At 38.5% G+C, this 12929-nt stretch overlaps 1 protein-coding gene across 8 annotated transcripts in view; it reads right to left on the reverse strand.

Moving 5' to 3' along the window:
* Positions 1 to 12929, reverse strand: part of PTPRQ (protein tyrosine phosphatase, receptor type Q) — a 294121-nt gene that overhangs the window by 206884 nt on the left and 74308 nt on the right. For all 8 annotated transcript variants that reach the window (XR_002344354.1, XR_002344353.1, XM_021093069.1 and 5 more), the window contains one exon: positions 6595 to 6767. Coding sequence is in view for 6 of the 8 variants with exons in the window: in XM_021093069.1 (XP_020948728.1) it covers positions 6595 to 6767 (173 nt within the window). In the remaining 2 variants the exon portion in view is untranslated. The remainder of the gene's footprint in view (positions 1 to 6594; positions 6768 to 12929) is intronic.

A 12929-nucleotide genomic window follows, 5' to 3' on the forward strand; every position in this document is an offset into this window, starting at 1 on the left:
GTAATTTTAAGAGCAAAAATGATGGGAAAGAATTAGAACTTAAGAGAGTAACAGGAAGGGGCTGAGAGAAGCAGGAAGGGAAATGAGGGCAACAGTAGGGAACAAAGACCCATCACAGCTCCCAAAATCTTTGGACTCACTGAGTTAGCCCAGTGTTCTCAACCTCAGCACTACTGCTATTCTGTGTTAGATTAAGTTTTTGCTATAGGGAGCATGTCGGGCATTGTAGGAAGTTTAGCAGCAACCCTGGTTCCACCCACTAGAAGCATCTTCACAGTAGTTAACAATAAAACATGTCTCCAGAGATTGCCAAATGTCTCCTGCCTATGGTTGAGAACAACTGAGTTAGGGAATGTCACAATTCATCAACACGAGAGGCCTCTCATATGCTATTCAGGAATCTTTGGAATTTACGTGAAAGAATTAGAAGTCTTCAGAATTAAGTTCCTAATTCACCTGAATAAACCAAGCTGATTCTACATGTAACAGTCTTCATTATAGCTAATGTGACTTTATTTAAAAAACAAAATAAAACACCCCTCTGTTATATCTGTCAATTTCCACACACTGGAAGTCTACTCAACTGAATTAACGAAAATTTTGACTTCTTAAGAAATACTTCGATGTATTTATTATAAACTATAACATGATTGGTGCTATTATCAACCAGTGGTAAAAAGAAATTTACAATCAGCACATGTTTGGAAGCCTTCTAATGGATATTGTATCATTCTGCATAATATTTTGGGGACAAATCCTTATGTTTATGTTTCTAATGCTCAATAAAGTATACTTGTCTCAAGCATTCTTAAACTACTCCCAAGTTCTGTCCTTAGCCTCATTCTGAAGCTATTGGCCAATAATTTAGGTGGTTTTCTTCTCATGTTCTTCACTGACAAACACTGATAGGCTTGAGGAATGTGTTGAATAAAAAACCTACATGAATTTCAGAAATTTGTAACACTACATAGCAAGATGGTGTCTTTTTGCGCCAGGATTCAATTAGAATAACAAGCTCAGGATGAGATCAGAAATTCAACTAGAGAGCAATCCACGGAGGGATGACTTTAGGGTTTTTCAAACTTCTGTCTCAGTGGAATGAGTCTCCCAAAGAAATCACTTTTACTCTTTGCATTGACAGAAGCAGAAAATTTACACCAAAGGAGAAAATATTTCTGCTCAATTTGGCTCTAGTCAAATTACAAAGTGGAATACTGTCTGCAGCTGAGGCAGAGATTCATTGGCAAACTGGAAAACATACATAGGAGAGTAACCAATAACATGAAGGACCTGGAAACCACGGCTAATGAGAAACTGAGGATGTTAAGCCTTAGGGAAACCATGACCATTGTCTTCGAAGGATAAAAGATCAAATCGTCATATATTGTTATTACTACCGAAGAGACTCTAACATCTAAAGCCACTACGTACAAGCACACTGCTAAATGATATCACTTCATTTTAGCCCAGAGAATAAGATATTATTCTCTCCTTCTCATAGTCAACTGTTCAAGTTCACAAAATCAGTCATAGCAGAGGTAGGGTTGGGACACATTTCCCTGGCTGCAATTCCTAAATTTAAAGTCACTATAATCTGCTATGTGTGTCTGGAGAGGAGAGAGAGGACAGACTGACAAACATTAGAGGGCAAATATTTTAGTTCAAAGCAGTTAAAAAACAGGTTAGTTTCTTATTTATCCATATCTATTCTGGATATTAGAGTGCCTAGAACTTTATAGATACTTAAGAAATGCATGCCCGTGAGACTCTACACAAGCAGGACTTAAAGCTTATACGATAGGAGCTGTTCTTGTGGTAGTAGACACTGTCAGAGTTGATCAAATATTTTAGCAGATGTTGAATTTGTAATCATTTATTAGGCATGTCGTAGATGAGATGCATATATACGCCTGGAAGTTGAAATAAAAGTCCTCAAACCCGAAGGTTAAATTTTCTAATGTATTTTTTTCAAACGTGTTTAAATATTGAGGATAAAATCTTATACATATTTCAGCATGCTCAGATAACCCCTGCTTATTAAGAAACAAATAAAAATCAAGACAAGTCATTGGAAAAAATTTCAATAAAGGTTATGAGATCAAATCAAGCCTAACACAGAATGATTATGTTTTAATACTTTGTGTCATCATCATGATATATGCACATGGCTATAAATACAAGAAGGATTCAAAGTGAAACCAACAGTTCCCTGTTTGTACCTTTCTAATGGCAAGTCTTACTCTGCAGAAGCAACACTTTTTTTGAGATTTTGGAATCATTTCTCCATACATTTATTTTTAACTGAGATACTATTGACATACAACATTATATTACTTGCAAGTGTACAACATAATGATTCAATATCTGTATAGTTGTTGGGAACAACTCCTTTAACCATTTCTATTTTCAGTTCTTATGGCTTTACTTCCAAAACCACTAAATAATAAGTCTATACTACTCTGCTCAGGCTCAATTACTTTAGATGGTATCTATTGATTTTCTGCTATGCTGGTGAGCAGTGAGATTACCTAAATAAATGCATATTCACATTCCCAGTCCATTCTCATTCCTTAGTTACTTTTCTAGCAAGTAATACACTTAAACCTAGAAGGATTATTCTCACAGACATGGGAAATACAAAACAGTGGAGAGCCTTTCTCACGATTCCCTCCACTGTCCCTGCCTCCTGCCATTCACGTTTTTGTCTAATCCCTTTCACTCACGTGGGAACTATGATTTGCATCTAAACAATGGAATAAGGCAAAGGTGATGAAATATCATTACCACGGCCACATTCCTCTACACAGACTCCTCCTCACTGGCTTGAACAAGTAAATGGCCATGCTGGGGAAGTTGTGTGGCAGGAAACTATGGGAGGCCTCTACGAGCTAGAGCTAAGGGAAGTCACAAGCCAAAGGGCCAGCAGGAATCCAGGGCCCTCAGTTCCATAGTCAAAAGGAAATTAAGTCTGCAAAAAATCTGAATGAGCCTGGAAGTGGATTCTTCCCCAGTCAAGCTTCCATCTGAGAGCACGGTATAGCATGCCCCTTAACTGCAGCTAGATAAGACCCTTAGCGGTAAACCCATCTAAGAGGTCTGGATTCCTGGCCCACAGAACTGTGAGATGTTACATGTGGGTTGTGTTCAGATTGTAGCAAATTGTTATACAGTAACGGGAAACTAATGTAATAAGCTAACAAAAATATTCCAGGCAAGAGACCATGCCATCCTGAGATGGGGTGGGGACACAGGAATGAACTATAGAGGCTGGAAGGTCACCCTGCAGGGGTGAAATAGCTGACCTTAATCCTGAGTGGCTACCAAACACTAAGTATAGTCAGAGAGGTAACTCCAAGGTTTCAAGCCCTTATCAAGAGAGGATAATGATACCAAAAAAAAAAAAAAAAAGAGAGAGAGAGAGACATCAGGCATATAAAAATGACATAAAAGCCTTCCAAATACTAAGACAAATACCTTCAGATCTGAGATTTGTGGTGTGCCCAGATCTGTGGGGTTAGGGAATTCTAAGCCTGTTGTTTGGTATCTGGGTTTCAAGTCAGCCCCTCTCCAGGTCTTGTTCTTGACCACTGAAATTATTAATGTCCTAGACAGACTTTCTTCTTGTGTCCTTTATAAACTTTATAGGTCGCCATCACTGTCCTAGAATCTCTGTCTAGTATCTGTCCTTCATCCCAATATCACCTCCTTCCCATCATGAACCAAGTCCTGTTATCCCCCAAAAGGATGATTGTTTGGTTTTGTTCTGTTTTACGGGGGTAAATGAGTTTAGATGTAATGAGCCCTGGCCGAACTTCTCCACAAATGGTTGTAATTAGGGATGCAGAGTGTCCAAGAGAAAAAAATCATTGCGGAAAATAAGGCAAAAGAATCATGCAAATAGGAAGCAGTGAGTGAAACAGCGAGGCCATCAAAAGAAAGGGTAATGAGACGGCTGAAAACAGAATGCTCTGGAATTCCTTTATAATGAAGGAGTTAGAAAATTATAAAAAAGCTAACTTGTTATTTTCTTCATTTTTCATTGCACAAGGCCTAAATGATTGCAGAGTCAGTGTGCAAAAGCAGAGCAAAGTATTACAGGGAAATGGTTGTGTCAAAAGCTGGAGAGCAGGAGGCAGAGGGAATGATATTGGAGGAGACAGGGAGGAGGAGGACAGTTATAAAAATGCCCACCGTGTACGACACTGAGGAGGTCACTGGTGACTTCTTACAATTTTTTTTTTTTTTTTTTTTGTCTTTTGTCCTTTTAGGGCCGAACCCACAGCATATGGAGGTTCCCAGGCTAGGGGTTAATCGGAGCTGTAGCTGCTGGCCTAAACCAGAGCCACAGCAATGCCAGATCCAAGCCATGTCTGTGACCTACACCATAGCTCACAGCAATGCCGGATCCTTAACCCACTGAGCAAGGCCAGGGATCGAACCTGCAACCTCATAGTTTCTAGTCAGATTTGTTTCCACTGCACCACGACAGGAATTCCTAAAGAATTCTTAAGACAAGGTGTGGAGGCTACACTCTGAGAAGCTGAAGAATGAATGCAAGAGTCTTTATCCTATAGCAAGGTTAAAGAAAACAATAATAAATGAATTCAATAAGCCAGAGGGTTTATCCATTATCTTTTTACTCCTCACTGTATAAGGGAAGTATATAAACTCTGCTTTAAAAATGAGGGCACCAAGTCTCCCAAAGTTGACTTGTCCAAGGTCACAGAGCTAGAAAAGGGCAGAGCCAGGGCCAGGATCCTGGTTCGCTTGGATTTAGAGCCTCTGCTATATGTTTCCCCCTTCAACCTCTTGAAAAGTGAACCCAAACGCCAATCACATGGGGGAGCAGAAATATCAGTCACAGGCCTGATCTAATAAAGAAAGATACCGTCACAGAAGTAAAGAGAAGTATAACGTCTCCTTTTGTGAGACCTAAGGAAACTAACATTAGTCCTAATGAGGGGGAAAGACCGAAGGCCATGATTAATAATTAAACAGGTCAAGATTATTTCGCACTAAACTTACCTTATATCAGATAAAGTTCTAAGCACTTTACACACATTAACCCATTAAATCCTCATTAACAACCCTATGTTATAGGAACTCTTACGGGGTTCCTACCTTAGAGAAGAGAGAACGGAAGTTCAGAGAGGTCAGGCTTACTGTTTAACCATCAGTCAGGGAAAAATCAAGGTCTAAACCCAAGCATTCTGTCTTCTAGGCCCATGCACTTAACCTCGCTGCTGTGCAGTGCAGTAAGTAACCGAGTTAGAGTATAATCCCAGATTTGTGCAGTACCAAACTCACATTCTCCCTACTATGTCACAGGGACTGCAGATCATATAGACAATGGCAGAATCACAAAGACGTCTTTCTACAATCTTTCAGTTTCAAGAGAAAAACAGGTGTGACTGGTCACTCAACAGAGGACATTAGCAGAAGTGGGAGACCTGTCACCTACTCCCAAAAAGGGGAAGTACCTAATTGAAGGCCTTCTCAGCAGGAACAGAGGGCTAAGCTTTTGCCCTTTGCCTGAGCTGTCAACTCAAGGATCGGAGAACGCATAATTCAAATCTTTTGCACAGAGGAATGAAGGTAACATTAGATTAAAAGGGGACCCTGGGCTGGAGATATCAAACAACCTGGAGTGAGAAATCCTGGCTGGCCAGGATGCACGGAGCACACAGTAAGGTCAACTTTCAGGTAAGTGTCAGAATGGAGGAAGGCTGGGACTATGAATAGAATGGACAACATATGCAGAAAAGAAGAACAGAAGCGCTAGAGGGAGCAGTGATTGTGGACCAAAGGACGAAGCCAACTGTGGAAGAACCATCAGGCAGTACCTCCACGGTGCGGTGACAGATACACTCACTGCTCCTAAGTTCCTTTTTTTGTCACCAATATCTGGATACAACTGCCTGGAGTCTTAAAGGGAACTCAACAGCTGACTGGATGAGGTGAATAAAGACTGTGAAGGAAAATCAATGCTGCCTGTACGTCTCAACAAAAACAAAGGGGAAAAAAGGAGTTCTGGTGTGAACAGAAGCAAACACAGTGTCCTCTTATTTCATATCAGTGAAAAGATTTCATCCCCTTTATTTAGTTATTTGACATCTTTAATCAAATATATATTATTTGTTTTTAAATGAGGCAGCTTTGAGAAATCTGGCCTCCAAAGACGAAACAGGACAAATGGTTTGTCAACAAAGGCTACTGAAATTACTGTGCCTTTCTTTGGCAACGGTTTCAAATTGCAAACACAGCCTTAGAAGGAGTATTTCAATCATAACAGAAGTTTCTAAACAATTAATTAAGAATTACCATAATAATATTCACTTACAGAAATACCTTCAGTCCTGCCTAATTGCTCAATAATCACTTTTCATATGCTGTGGAAAAGTCATAGCACTTAACTAATAATATATGTCCTAAAATGCAATATGATGAGCTAGCTTATCAGCATGGCCTAAATTTACTTTCTTTGTACTTTGAAGCTTATCAAATAGTTTACGCTCACATGTTGGCAAATCACCCATATTATCAGGGCCAAATCCAAGCAGAAAGGGCTCCCCAGTATACGACTTAAAAACATACCTCATCTCTTCCCGTGAGCAAAGTGTTTTCCAAAATTACTCCCGTCTCGGAAGCTAATACTTTCACTCGATATCGGTTAATGATTCCATTTGGTTGCCGTGGTTTCTTCCAAGTGATTCTTACTTCTGTGGCTTCCACGTCTGCAACTTGCAAATCAAATACCGCACCTGGAACTAAAAAAGAGAATAGAAGAGGGAAATTTAAAAATATATTGTTCCCATCATGGCACAGCAGAAATGAATCCGACTAGGAGCCATGAGGTTGTGGGTTCAATCCCTGACCTCGCTCAGTGGGTTAAGGATCAGGCGTTGCCATGAGCTGAGGTGTAGGTCACAGATGTGGCTGGGATCTGGCGTTGCCGTGGCTGTGGTGTAGGCTGGCAGCTACAGCTCTGATTCGACCCCTAGCCTGGGAACCTCCATGTGTCGTGGGTGTGGCCCCAAAAAGCGGAAAAAAAAAAAAAATATATATATATATATGTATATGTATATATTCTCAAATTTTAAAAGTTCCCCAAAATCTTATTTCTTGATTTATAAGATATGTAAGCAATTCTATTAGAAAACAGATCAAAACAATTTACTAATATATTAACAAATGCATAAAAGTGTTTTAAGTACACAGATATTTACAGTTAAATTTCTACACGTTGTTCTCAAAAATGTACATTGGAAACAGGATAACAAAATTTCATTTGTTCAAAACAAATTAATTAATAAAAATAACTCCTCAGGGAAAGTTGTTTGACAAATGCCCAGGAGATGCCTTGAAGGCTTTATAAAAATAATAACATACCAAAAGATAATATGCAGAGTACTTGGAATGCAATTACATGTAGGTGGTAAATTCAATTGGGCAATTTTCAATTTATTATATTAAACTGTTTGGAGAGTTGACTGATTTTATCTGATTTTATAAACTAATTAAGTGAATCTCAAATTTCAGATGCCCTCTTTGCAGTAGTAAAGAAAAAGAGGAAAAACTAACAATTTGTTTAAGATAAAGCACCAAGTACTTAATCAAATTCTAGTTAGAAGTCACCAAGTGGTGATCATTTTGGGTTTTTTTTTTTTTTTTTTTTTTGCTTTTTACTTTTTTAGGGCCACACCCGAGGCATATGGAGGCTCCCAGGCTAGGGGTCTAATCAGAGCTACAGCTGCCAGCCTACACCACAGCCACAGCAATGCAAGATCCGAGCCATGTCTGTGACCTACACCACAGTTCATGGCAATGCTGGATCCTTAACCCACTAAGCGAGGCCAGGGATCAAACCCGAAGCCTCATGGTTCCTATTAGGTTTCATCTCTGTTGCGCCAAGATGGGAACTCCCATTTTGTAATGTATAAAAGTATCAAATCATTAAGTTGTACATCAGAAACTAACATAATATCATCAGTCAAAAATGAATTAATGAATGAATGTCACCAAGAGCAACACCTAGGAAACCTCCCAGCGCCACAAAAGTAATGAACCAAGAACAAACCTACTCTGGGAACGCGTTCACTTTGGTTTACGGCTCATCACAGCTCATCTTATGATTATAAATAACCAATCCACCTCCCCACCATTAGTTTCTTTATAAAAGAGTGTGACTAGGAGTTCCCATGGTGGCGCAGTGGTTAACAAATCCGACTAGGAACCGTGAGGTTGCGGGTTCGGTCCCTGCCCTTGCTTGTGGGTTAACGATCCGGCGTTGCCGTGAGCGGTGGTGTAGGTTGCAGACGTGGCTTGGATCCCGCGTTGCTGTGGCTCTGGCGTAGGCCGGTGGCTACAGCTCTGATTCGACCCCTGGCCTGGGAACCTCCATGTGCCGCAGGAGTGGCCCAAAGAATGGCAGAAAGACAAAAAAAAAAAAAAAAAAAAAAAAAAAAAGAGTGTGACTAAATCTTTCCTATCACTATACAAGATCACTGTAAGGAATGCATGGTTCAAGAAAGAGAAAATGCGACATAAGAATGTTGTCCTTTATGATGAGGACATGGTCGCACATTAATAAATTACACATTAATTTCCCTAAGCCGAGATATTTTACAGTGGTACAAGTTTAGCAAATTCTAGTTATAAGAAAGGCACATTAGGGGTATAACATAAATGAAGAATGACTCTACTGTTCTTTAAGATAACAGAAAGGAAATGAAAATTAACATTATGTATAATATTATTATAAATAATTTATTATAACAATATAAATTATTTATAACATTATAAATACTGTTTATAATTAATGAACTTAATTATGCTTAAGGTAATGATGTAGTAAACTACTATAATCATATAGTAATTCATCCAATAGATTGAGGTTTTTTCTCTGTCTCTATAAAATAATCTGTACAAAAATCTCCCTAGATATTGTAACAATGTCAATATTTCCAAATGTTTATTGAATAGTTAATGGCTTGATGGATGAATAAATTATTCTGGACTATGAGCATATTATTTGATTATTGCAGTCAAGTTTCCAGTGTTCACTATGGATAAAACCTATGCTCAAAACTGAGTAATAACCATAACATGGGTATACCTGTAATTTGCTAATTCTTTGAATATCCTTTTCTAAAACTATTTTGGTCTGTCTCTATATAGAAGGATAGCTCTGTAGACTGATTTCCCTACAGGTGTTCTAATCTGAAAGAAAACCAGATTGCTCTTTGAAAGACAGTGGAGAAGTTCTGGGCTAGAATCCCACAATCACGGATTGGTTCAGCCTTCATTCCAATAGATCAAGCACTCACCTTACTGTTACTGTTCTAGGCACTAAAGATTAGAGGGAGGAATAAGACAGATAAACTCCTTGGCACAGGTCACCTCTTATTCAAGTTTTATTTGTTTACATACATTGTCCTAAAACTTAGGTTGCTATCCTATTTACCCATATGTATTTTTCAGGAGTAGAGGAACTTTCCAATGGACCATGTATGAAAACACAACCGTTTAAACAGCAAAGCTCCAATCCCACCTTTCTTTTACATTATATTTTGGAGTCTCTGTGTAGACAAAGGCTTAGTATCGTACAAAATAAACCACAGAAGAGATGTGGCATTTGTCCACCTAATCTGAACTCATGCAGCATCTCAACTGAAGCTAGTTTAACGATTGCATTGATGTATCGGGTAACTAAACCCAACTTACTATAAAATAAGCGAGATGGTCAGTTCAATTTGATGCAATATCATAATGTAGTAGGATACCAAAACTTACCAGTACAGCAGAATATATATTTAAATTTCACTGTCTCTTATTCTGTTGCCCAAACCTAAAAATAGTAGTGGACACTATTTATCTTCTAATTTACATTTCTCAAAATAACCAAATAAGTATGTCATGATGTCGTTAATGCCTAAAATTACAATCCAAGTAAAGATTAAGTGCTTCTATATTACCCTAAAATGTAGCTAAACTTGTGTAAGAATGACTGTAAACTTATCTCTTCGCTTTTAATGAAAGAGGCAAAGGCTTAGGGGATCAAGGAAACGGAGTAGACAGCATTGTATCTTGTCTTTAGAAGATACCTGATATGTTAGACCACAAATTCCCAGGAGGAAACGAGAGACGTGTGGATTAGATCAAACTCCTTTAATATTGACACCAAATTCAAGGCAATTATTTGTGGTTCTGCATCAACTCTGAAGGTGTTGTCCATGGGGAAGACCTAAGACTCATGCTCAAGTCAATACCTCTATAAATTTTACCTCTAAATGGGAAAGAATACATATACAGTTGGAAAAAAAATTCCAAATGATCTGGAGATTTCAAATGAAAAACTCCCAGAGGGGGAAAAAAAAAAAAAATGAAATGGAGACAAATGGCACCAGGGTAAAGAAAATACATTAAAATAATTGTGGCCATTACCTAGCAAATTCAACTTCCGTTAGAAATGAATTTTGCAAAAAGCTATTGAACAATAAAAGTCATAGAAAATCCTGAAAAGACATAAAGTTGACAGTGTCTTCCTGATCTCCCTACAAAGACGTTACTACTATTTGCACAAAGTAGCAAGTTGAAACTACTGAGAACAAAAGTCTCCATAGGCTATTTGCAGGGCGGAGGATGGGGGAGGGTATAAACATGGATACATGGATCGCAATACCTTGTTTGCTTTTAAGAAATGATGCTAAGCTCCTAGGAGTTCCCGTCAGTCGTGGTGCAGTGGTTAACGAATCCGACTAGGAACCATGAGGTTGCGGGTTCGGTCCCTGCCCTTGCTCAGGGGGTTAACGATCTGGCGTTGCCGTGAGCTGTGGTGTAGGTTGCAGACGCGGCTCGGATCCCGCGTTGCTGTGGCTCTGGCGTAGGCCGGTGGCTACAGCTCCGATTCGACCCCTAGCCTGGGAACCTCCATATGCCGCGGGAGCGGCCCAAGAAGTGGCAAAAAGACAAACAAACAAAAAAGAAATGATGCTAAGCTCCTTAAAAGATATTTGGCATTAGTGACATAGAATGGGGATACTGAAGCAACAAAATTTACCAAGATTTTTTTAATCTCCATACAAATAATAAGAAAAGCCCATTGCCTACATCATATTCAGCAGATTGTCTCGTTTTGGAAGAAGCGACTATAATATTTTTTAACACTGGAGATTCACAAATCATCTTTTTTTCCAAAACCATCTCTTCTTCATGCCTATGTATAAATCTGTTCAGAAATGTATTAAGAGATATGCAGAAACTTTACAGAATACATAGGGTAACTGCTTTAACAGCACTGTATTGATTTTCTTTGATACTCTAAGGAGGCTATGGACCCTATCAGCCTCGGTGTTAATGGGATCAGCCCACTATAATGTGATAGCTTTTACTTTCTATAAGAAATCAATATTTTTCTATGACAATCTAGAGATCAGCTAGAACCCCAGATGTTTCAAAATACCTTAATTAAAAATCCAGTCCTAGTTAATTTTTTAAAATAGACTATAGGCTAATTTTAAATGTGGAGAAGAAAAGAAACTGAGTTACTTTCAATAGAATGCAAAGAACATTGTTGTATGTATGAGTGAAAAGAATAATCTAAAATTAAGATACCAATTTTAATTGAAATATAGAGTCCTAATGAGTTATTAGTTGTTTTCATGTAGCTTAAAGGTTGCTTTACTGCAAAGGTTTAACTGGTGGTGTTAGAGTCTACAGTCACTGTATTTGCCCCAGTTTACCATTAAAACTCCTCCAACAGCTGAACTCCACAGAAAAGGCAGGCATGCCGAGGTAAGAACTATGCCATGCCTACCCTAAGAGAAACCCATCTGTTGCCAGTGGGTTCTCCTGAGAGCCACCTGGATGTGGTCTATGTTGTGAGAAGCTTAGGAGGCATTGGGTAAAACTCAGGATAAGCTGCTTTCTATACAGGGCAATAAGGTCATCTACTCAAAATAACTTCTTGTGAAAAATAACCCATATATTGAACAATGTACTTAAAATTCTATTTCTTATTTTGTCAATAAAAAAACACAGACATGGGAGTTCCCGTCATGGCTCTGTGGTAACAAACCTGACTAGTATCCATGAGGACACGGGTTAAGGATCTGGCATTGCTGTGAGCTGTGGTGTAGGTCACTCAGTGGGTTAAGGATCTGGCATTGCTGTGAGCTGTGGTGTAGGTCGCAGACGCAGCTCAGATCCTGCGTTGCCACAGCTGTGGTGTAGGATAGCTGCTATAGCTCCAATTTGACCCCTAGCCTGGGAACTTCCATATGCCACGAGTGTGGTCCTAAAAAAACAAAAACAAAAACAATTTAAAAAAATAAAAACAAAACACACACACACAAAAAAACACAGACATAAAGAATGGGAAATTAACATTAAATACTATCCAATATAAAACATCATTGTATGTTTCAATGTATTATCTATTTCCCTATTTTTGTCAAATGCTATAGGCTGAAACTGAAGACAATAAAACAATAAAACAGTAACCTTAAATTGTGGATTCCATTTAGGATCATCAAATCGGCTTGACTTGAAAGAAGATTGAATTTGTTTAACTGTATAACATGAAAATAGAAATTGCTCAACTGCGTGAGTTGAGAAAAGACCAAATTCAAGGGCTGTAGTTTGATGAGGGCCAGATTGCTCTGTTGTGTTTGACAGCCATCCATAAATTTGTTCAGATTTCCTAAAAAGGCTTAACCGCACGTTTAGGTCGAGATGGGAGAAATTTAAGGTTTACTGGAGAAGAGATATAATGCTAAGACTCTTCTGAAAGAAACACAATGGAAACATTTTCATATGGAAAAAATGAGAACGCTTTGCTTATGAGTGTCCATCTCCGTTTTAATCTGTGTATGGAAACTATATACATACATTAGGATTTTCACTTGAAATCGACATAAAACATAATTTTT

This window comes from Sus scrofa, chromosome 5 (genome assembly GCF_000003025.6).
Source record: "Sus scrofa isolate TJ Tabasco breed Duroc chromosome 5, Sscrofa11.1, whole genome shotgun sequence".
Taxonomy (NCBI): Eukaryota; Metazoa; Chordata; class Mammalia; order Artiodactyla; family Suidae; genus Sus; species Sus scrofa.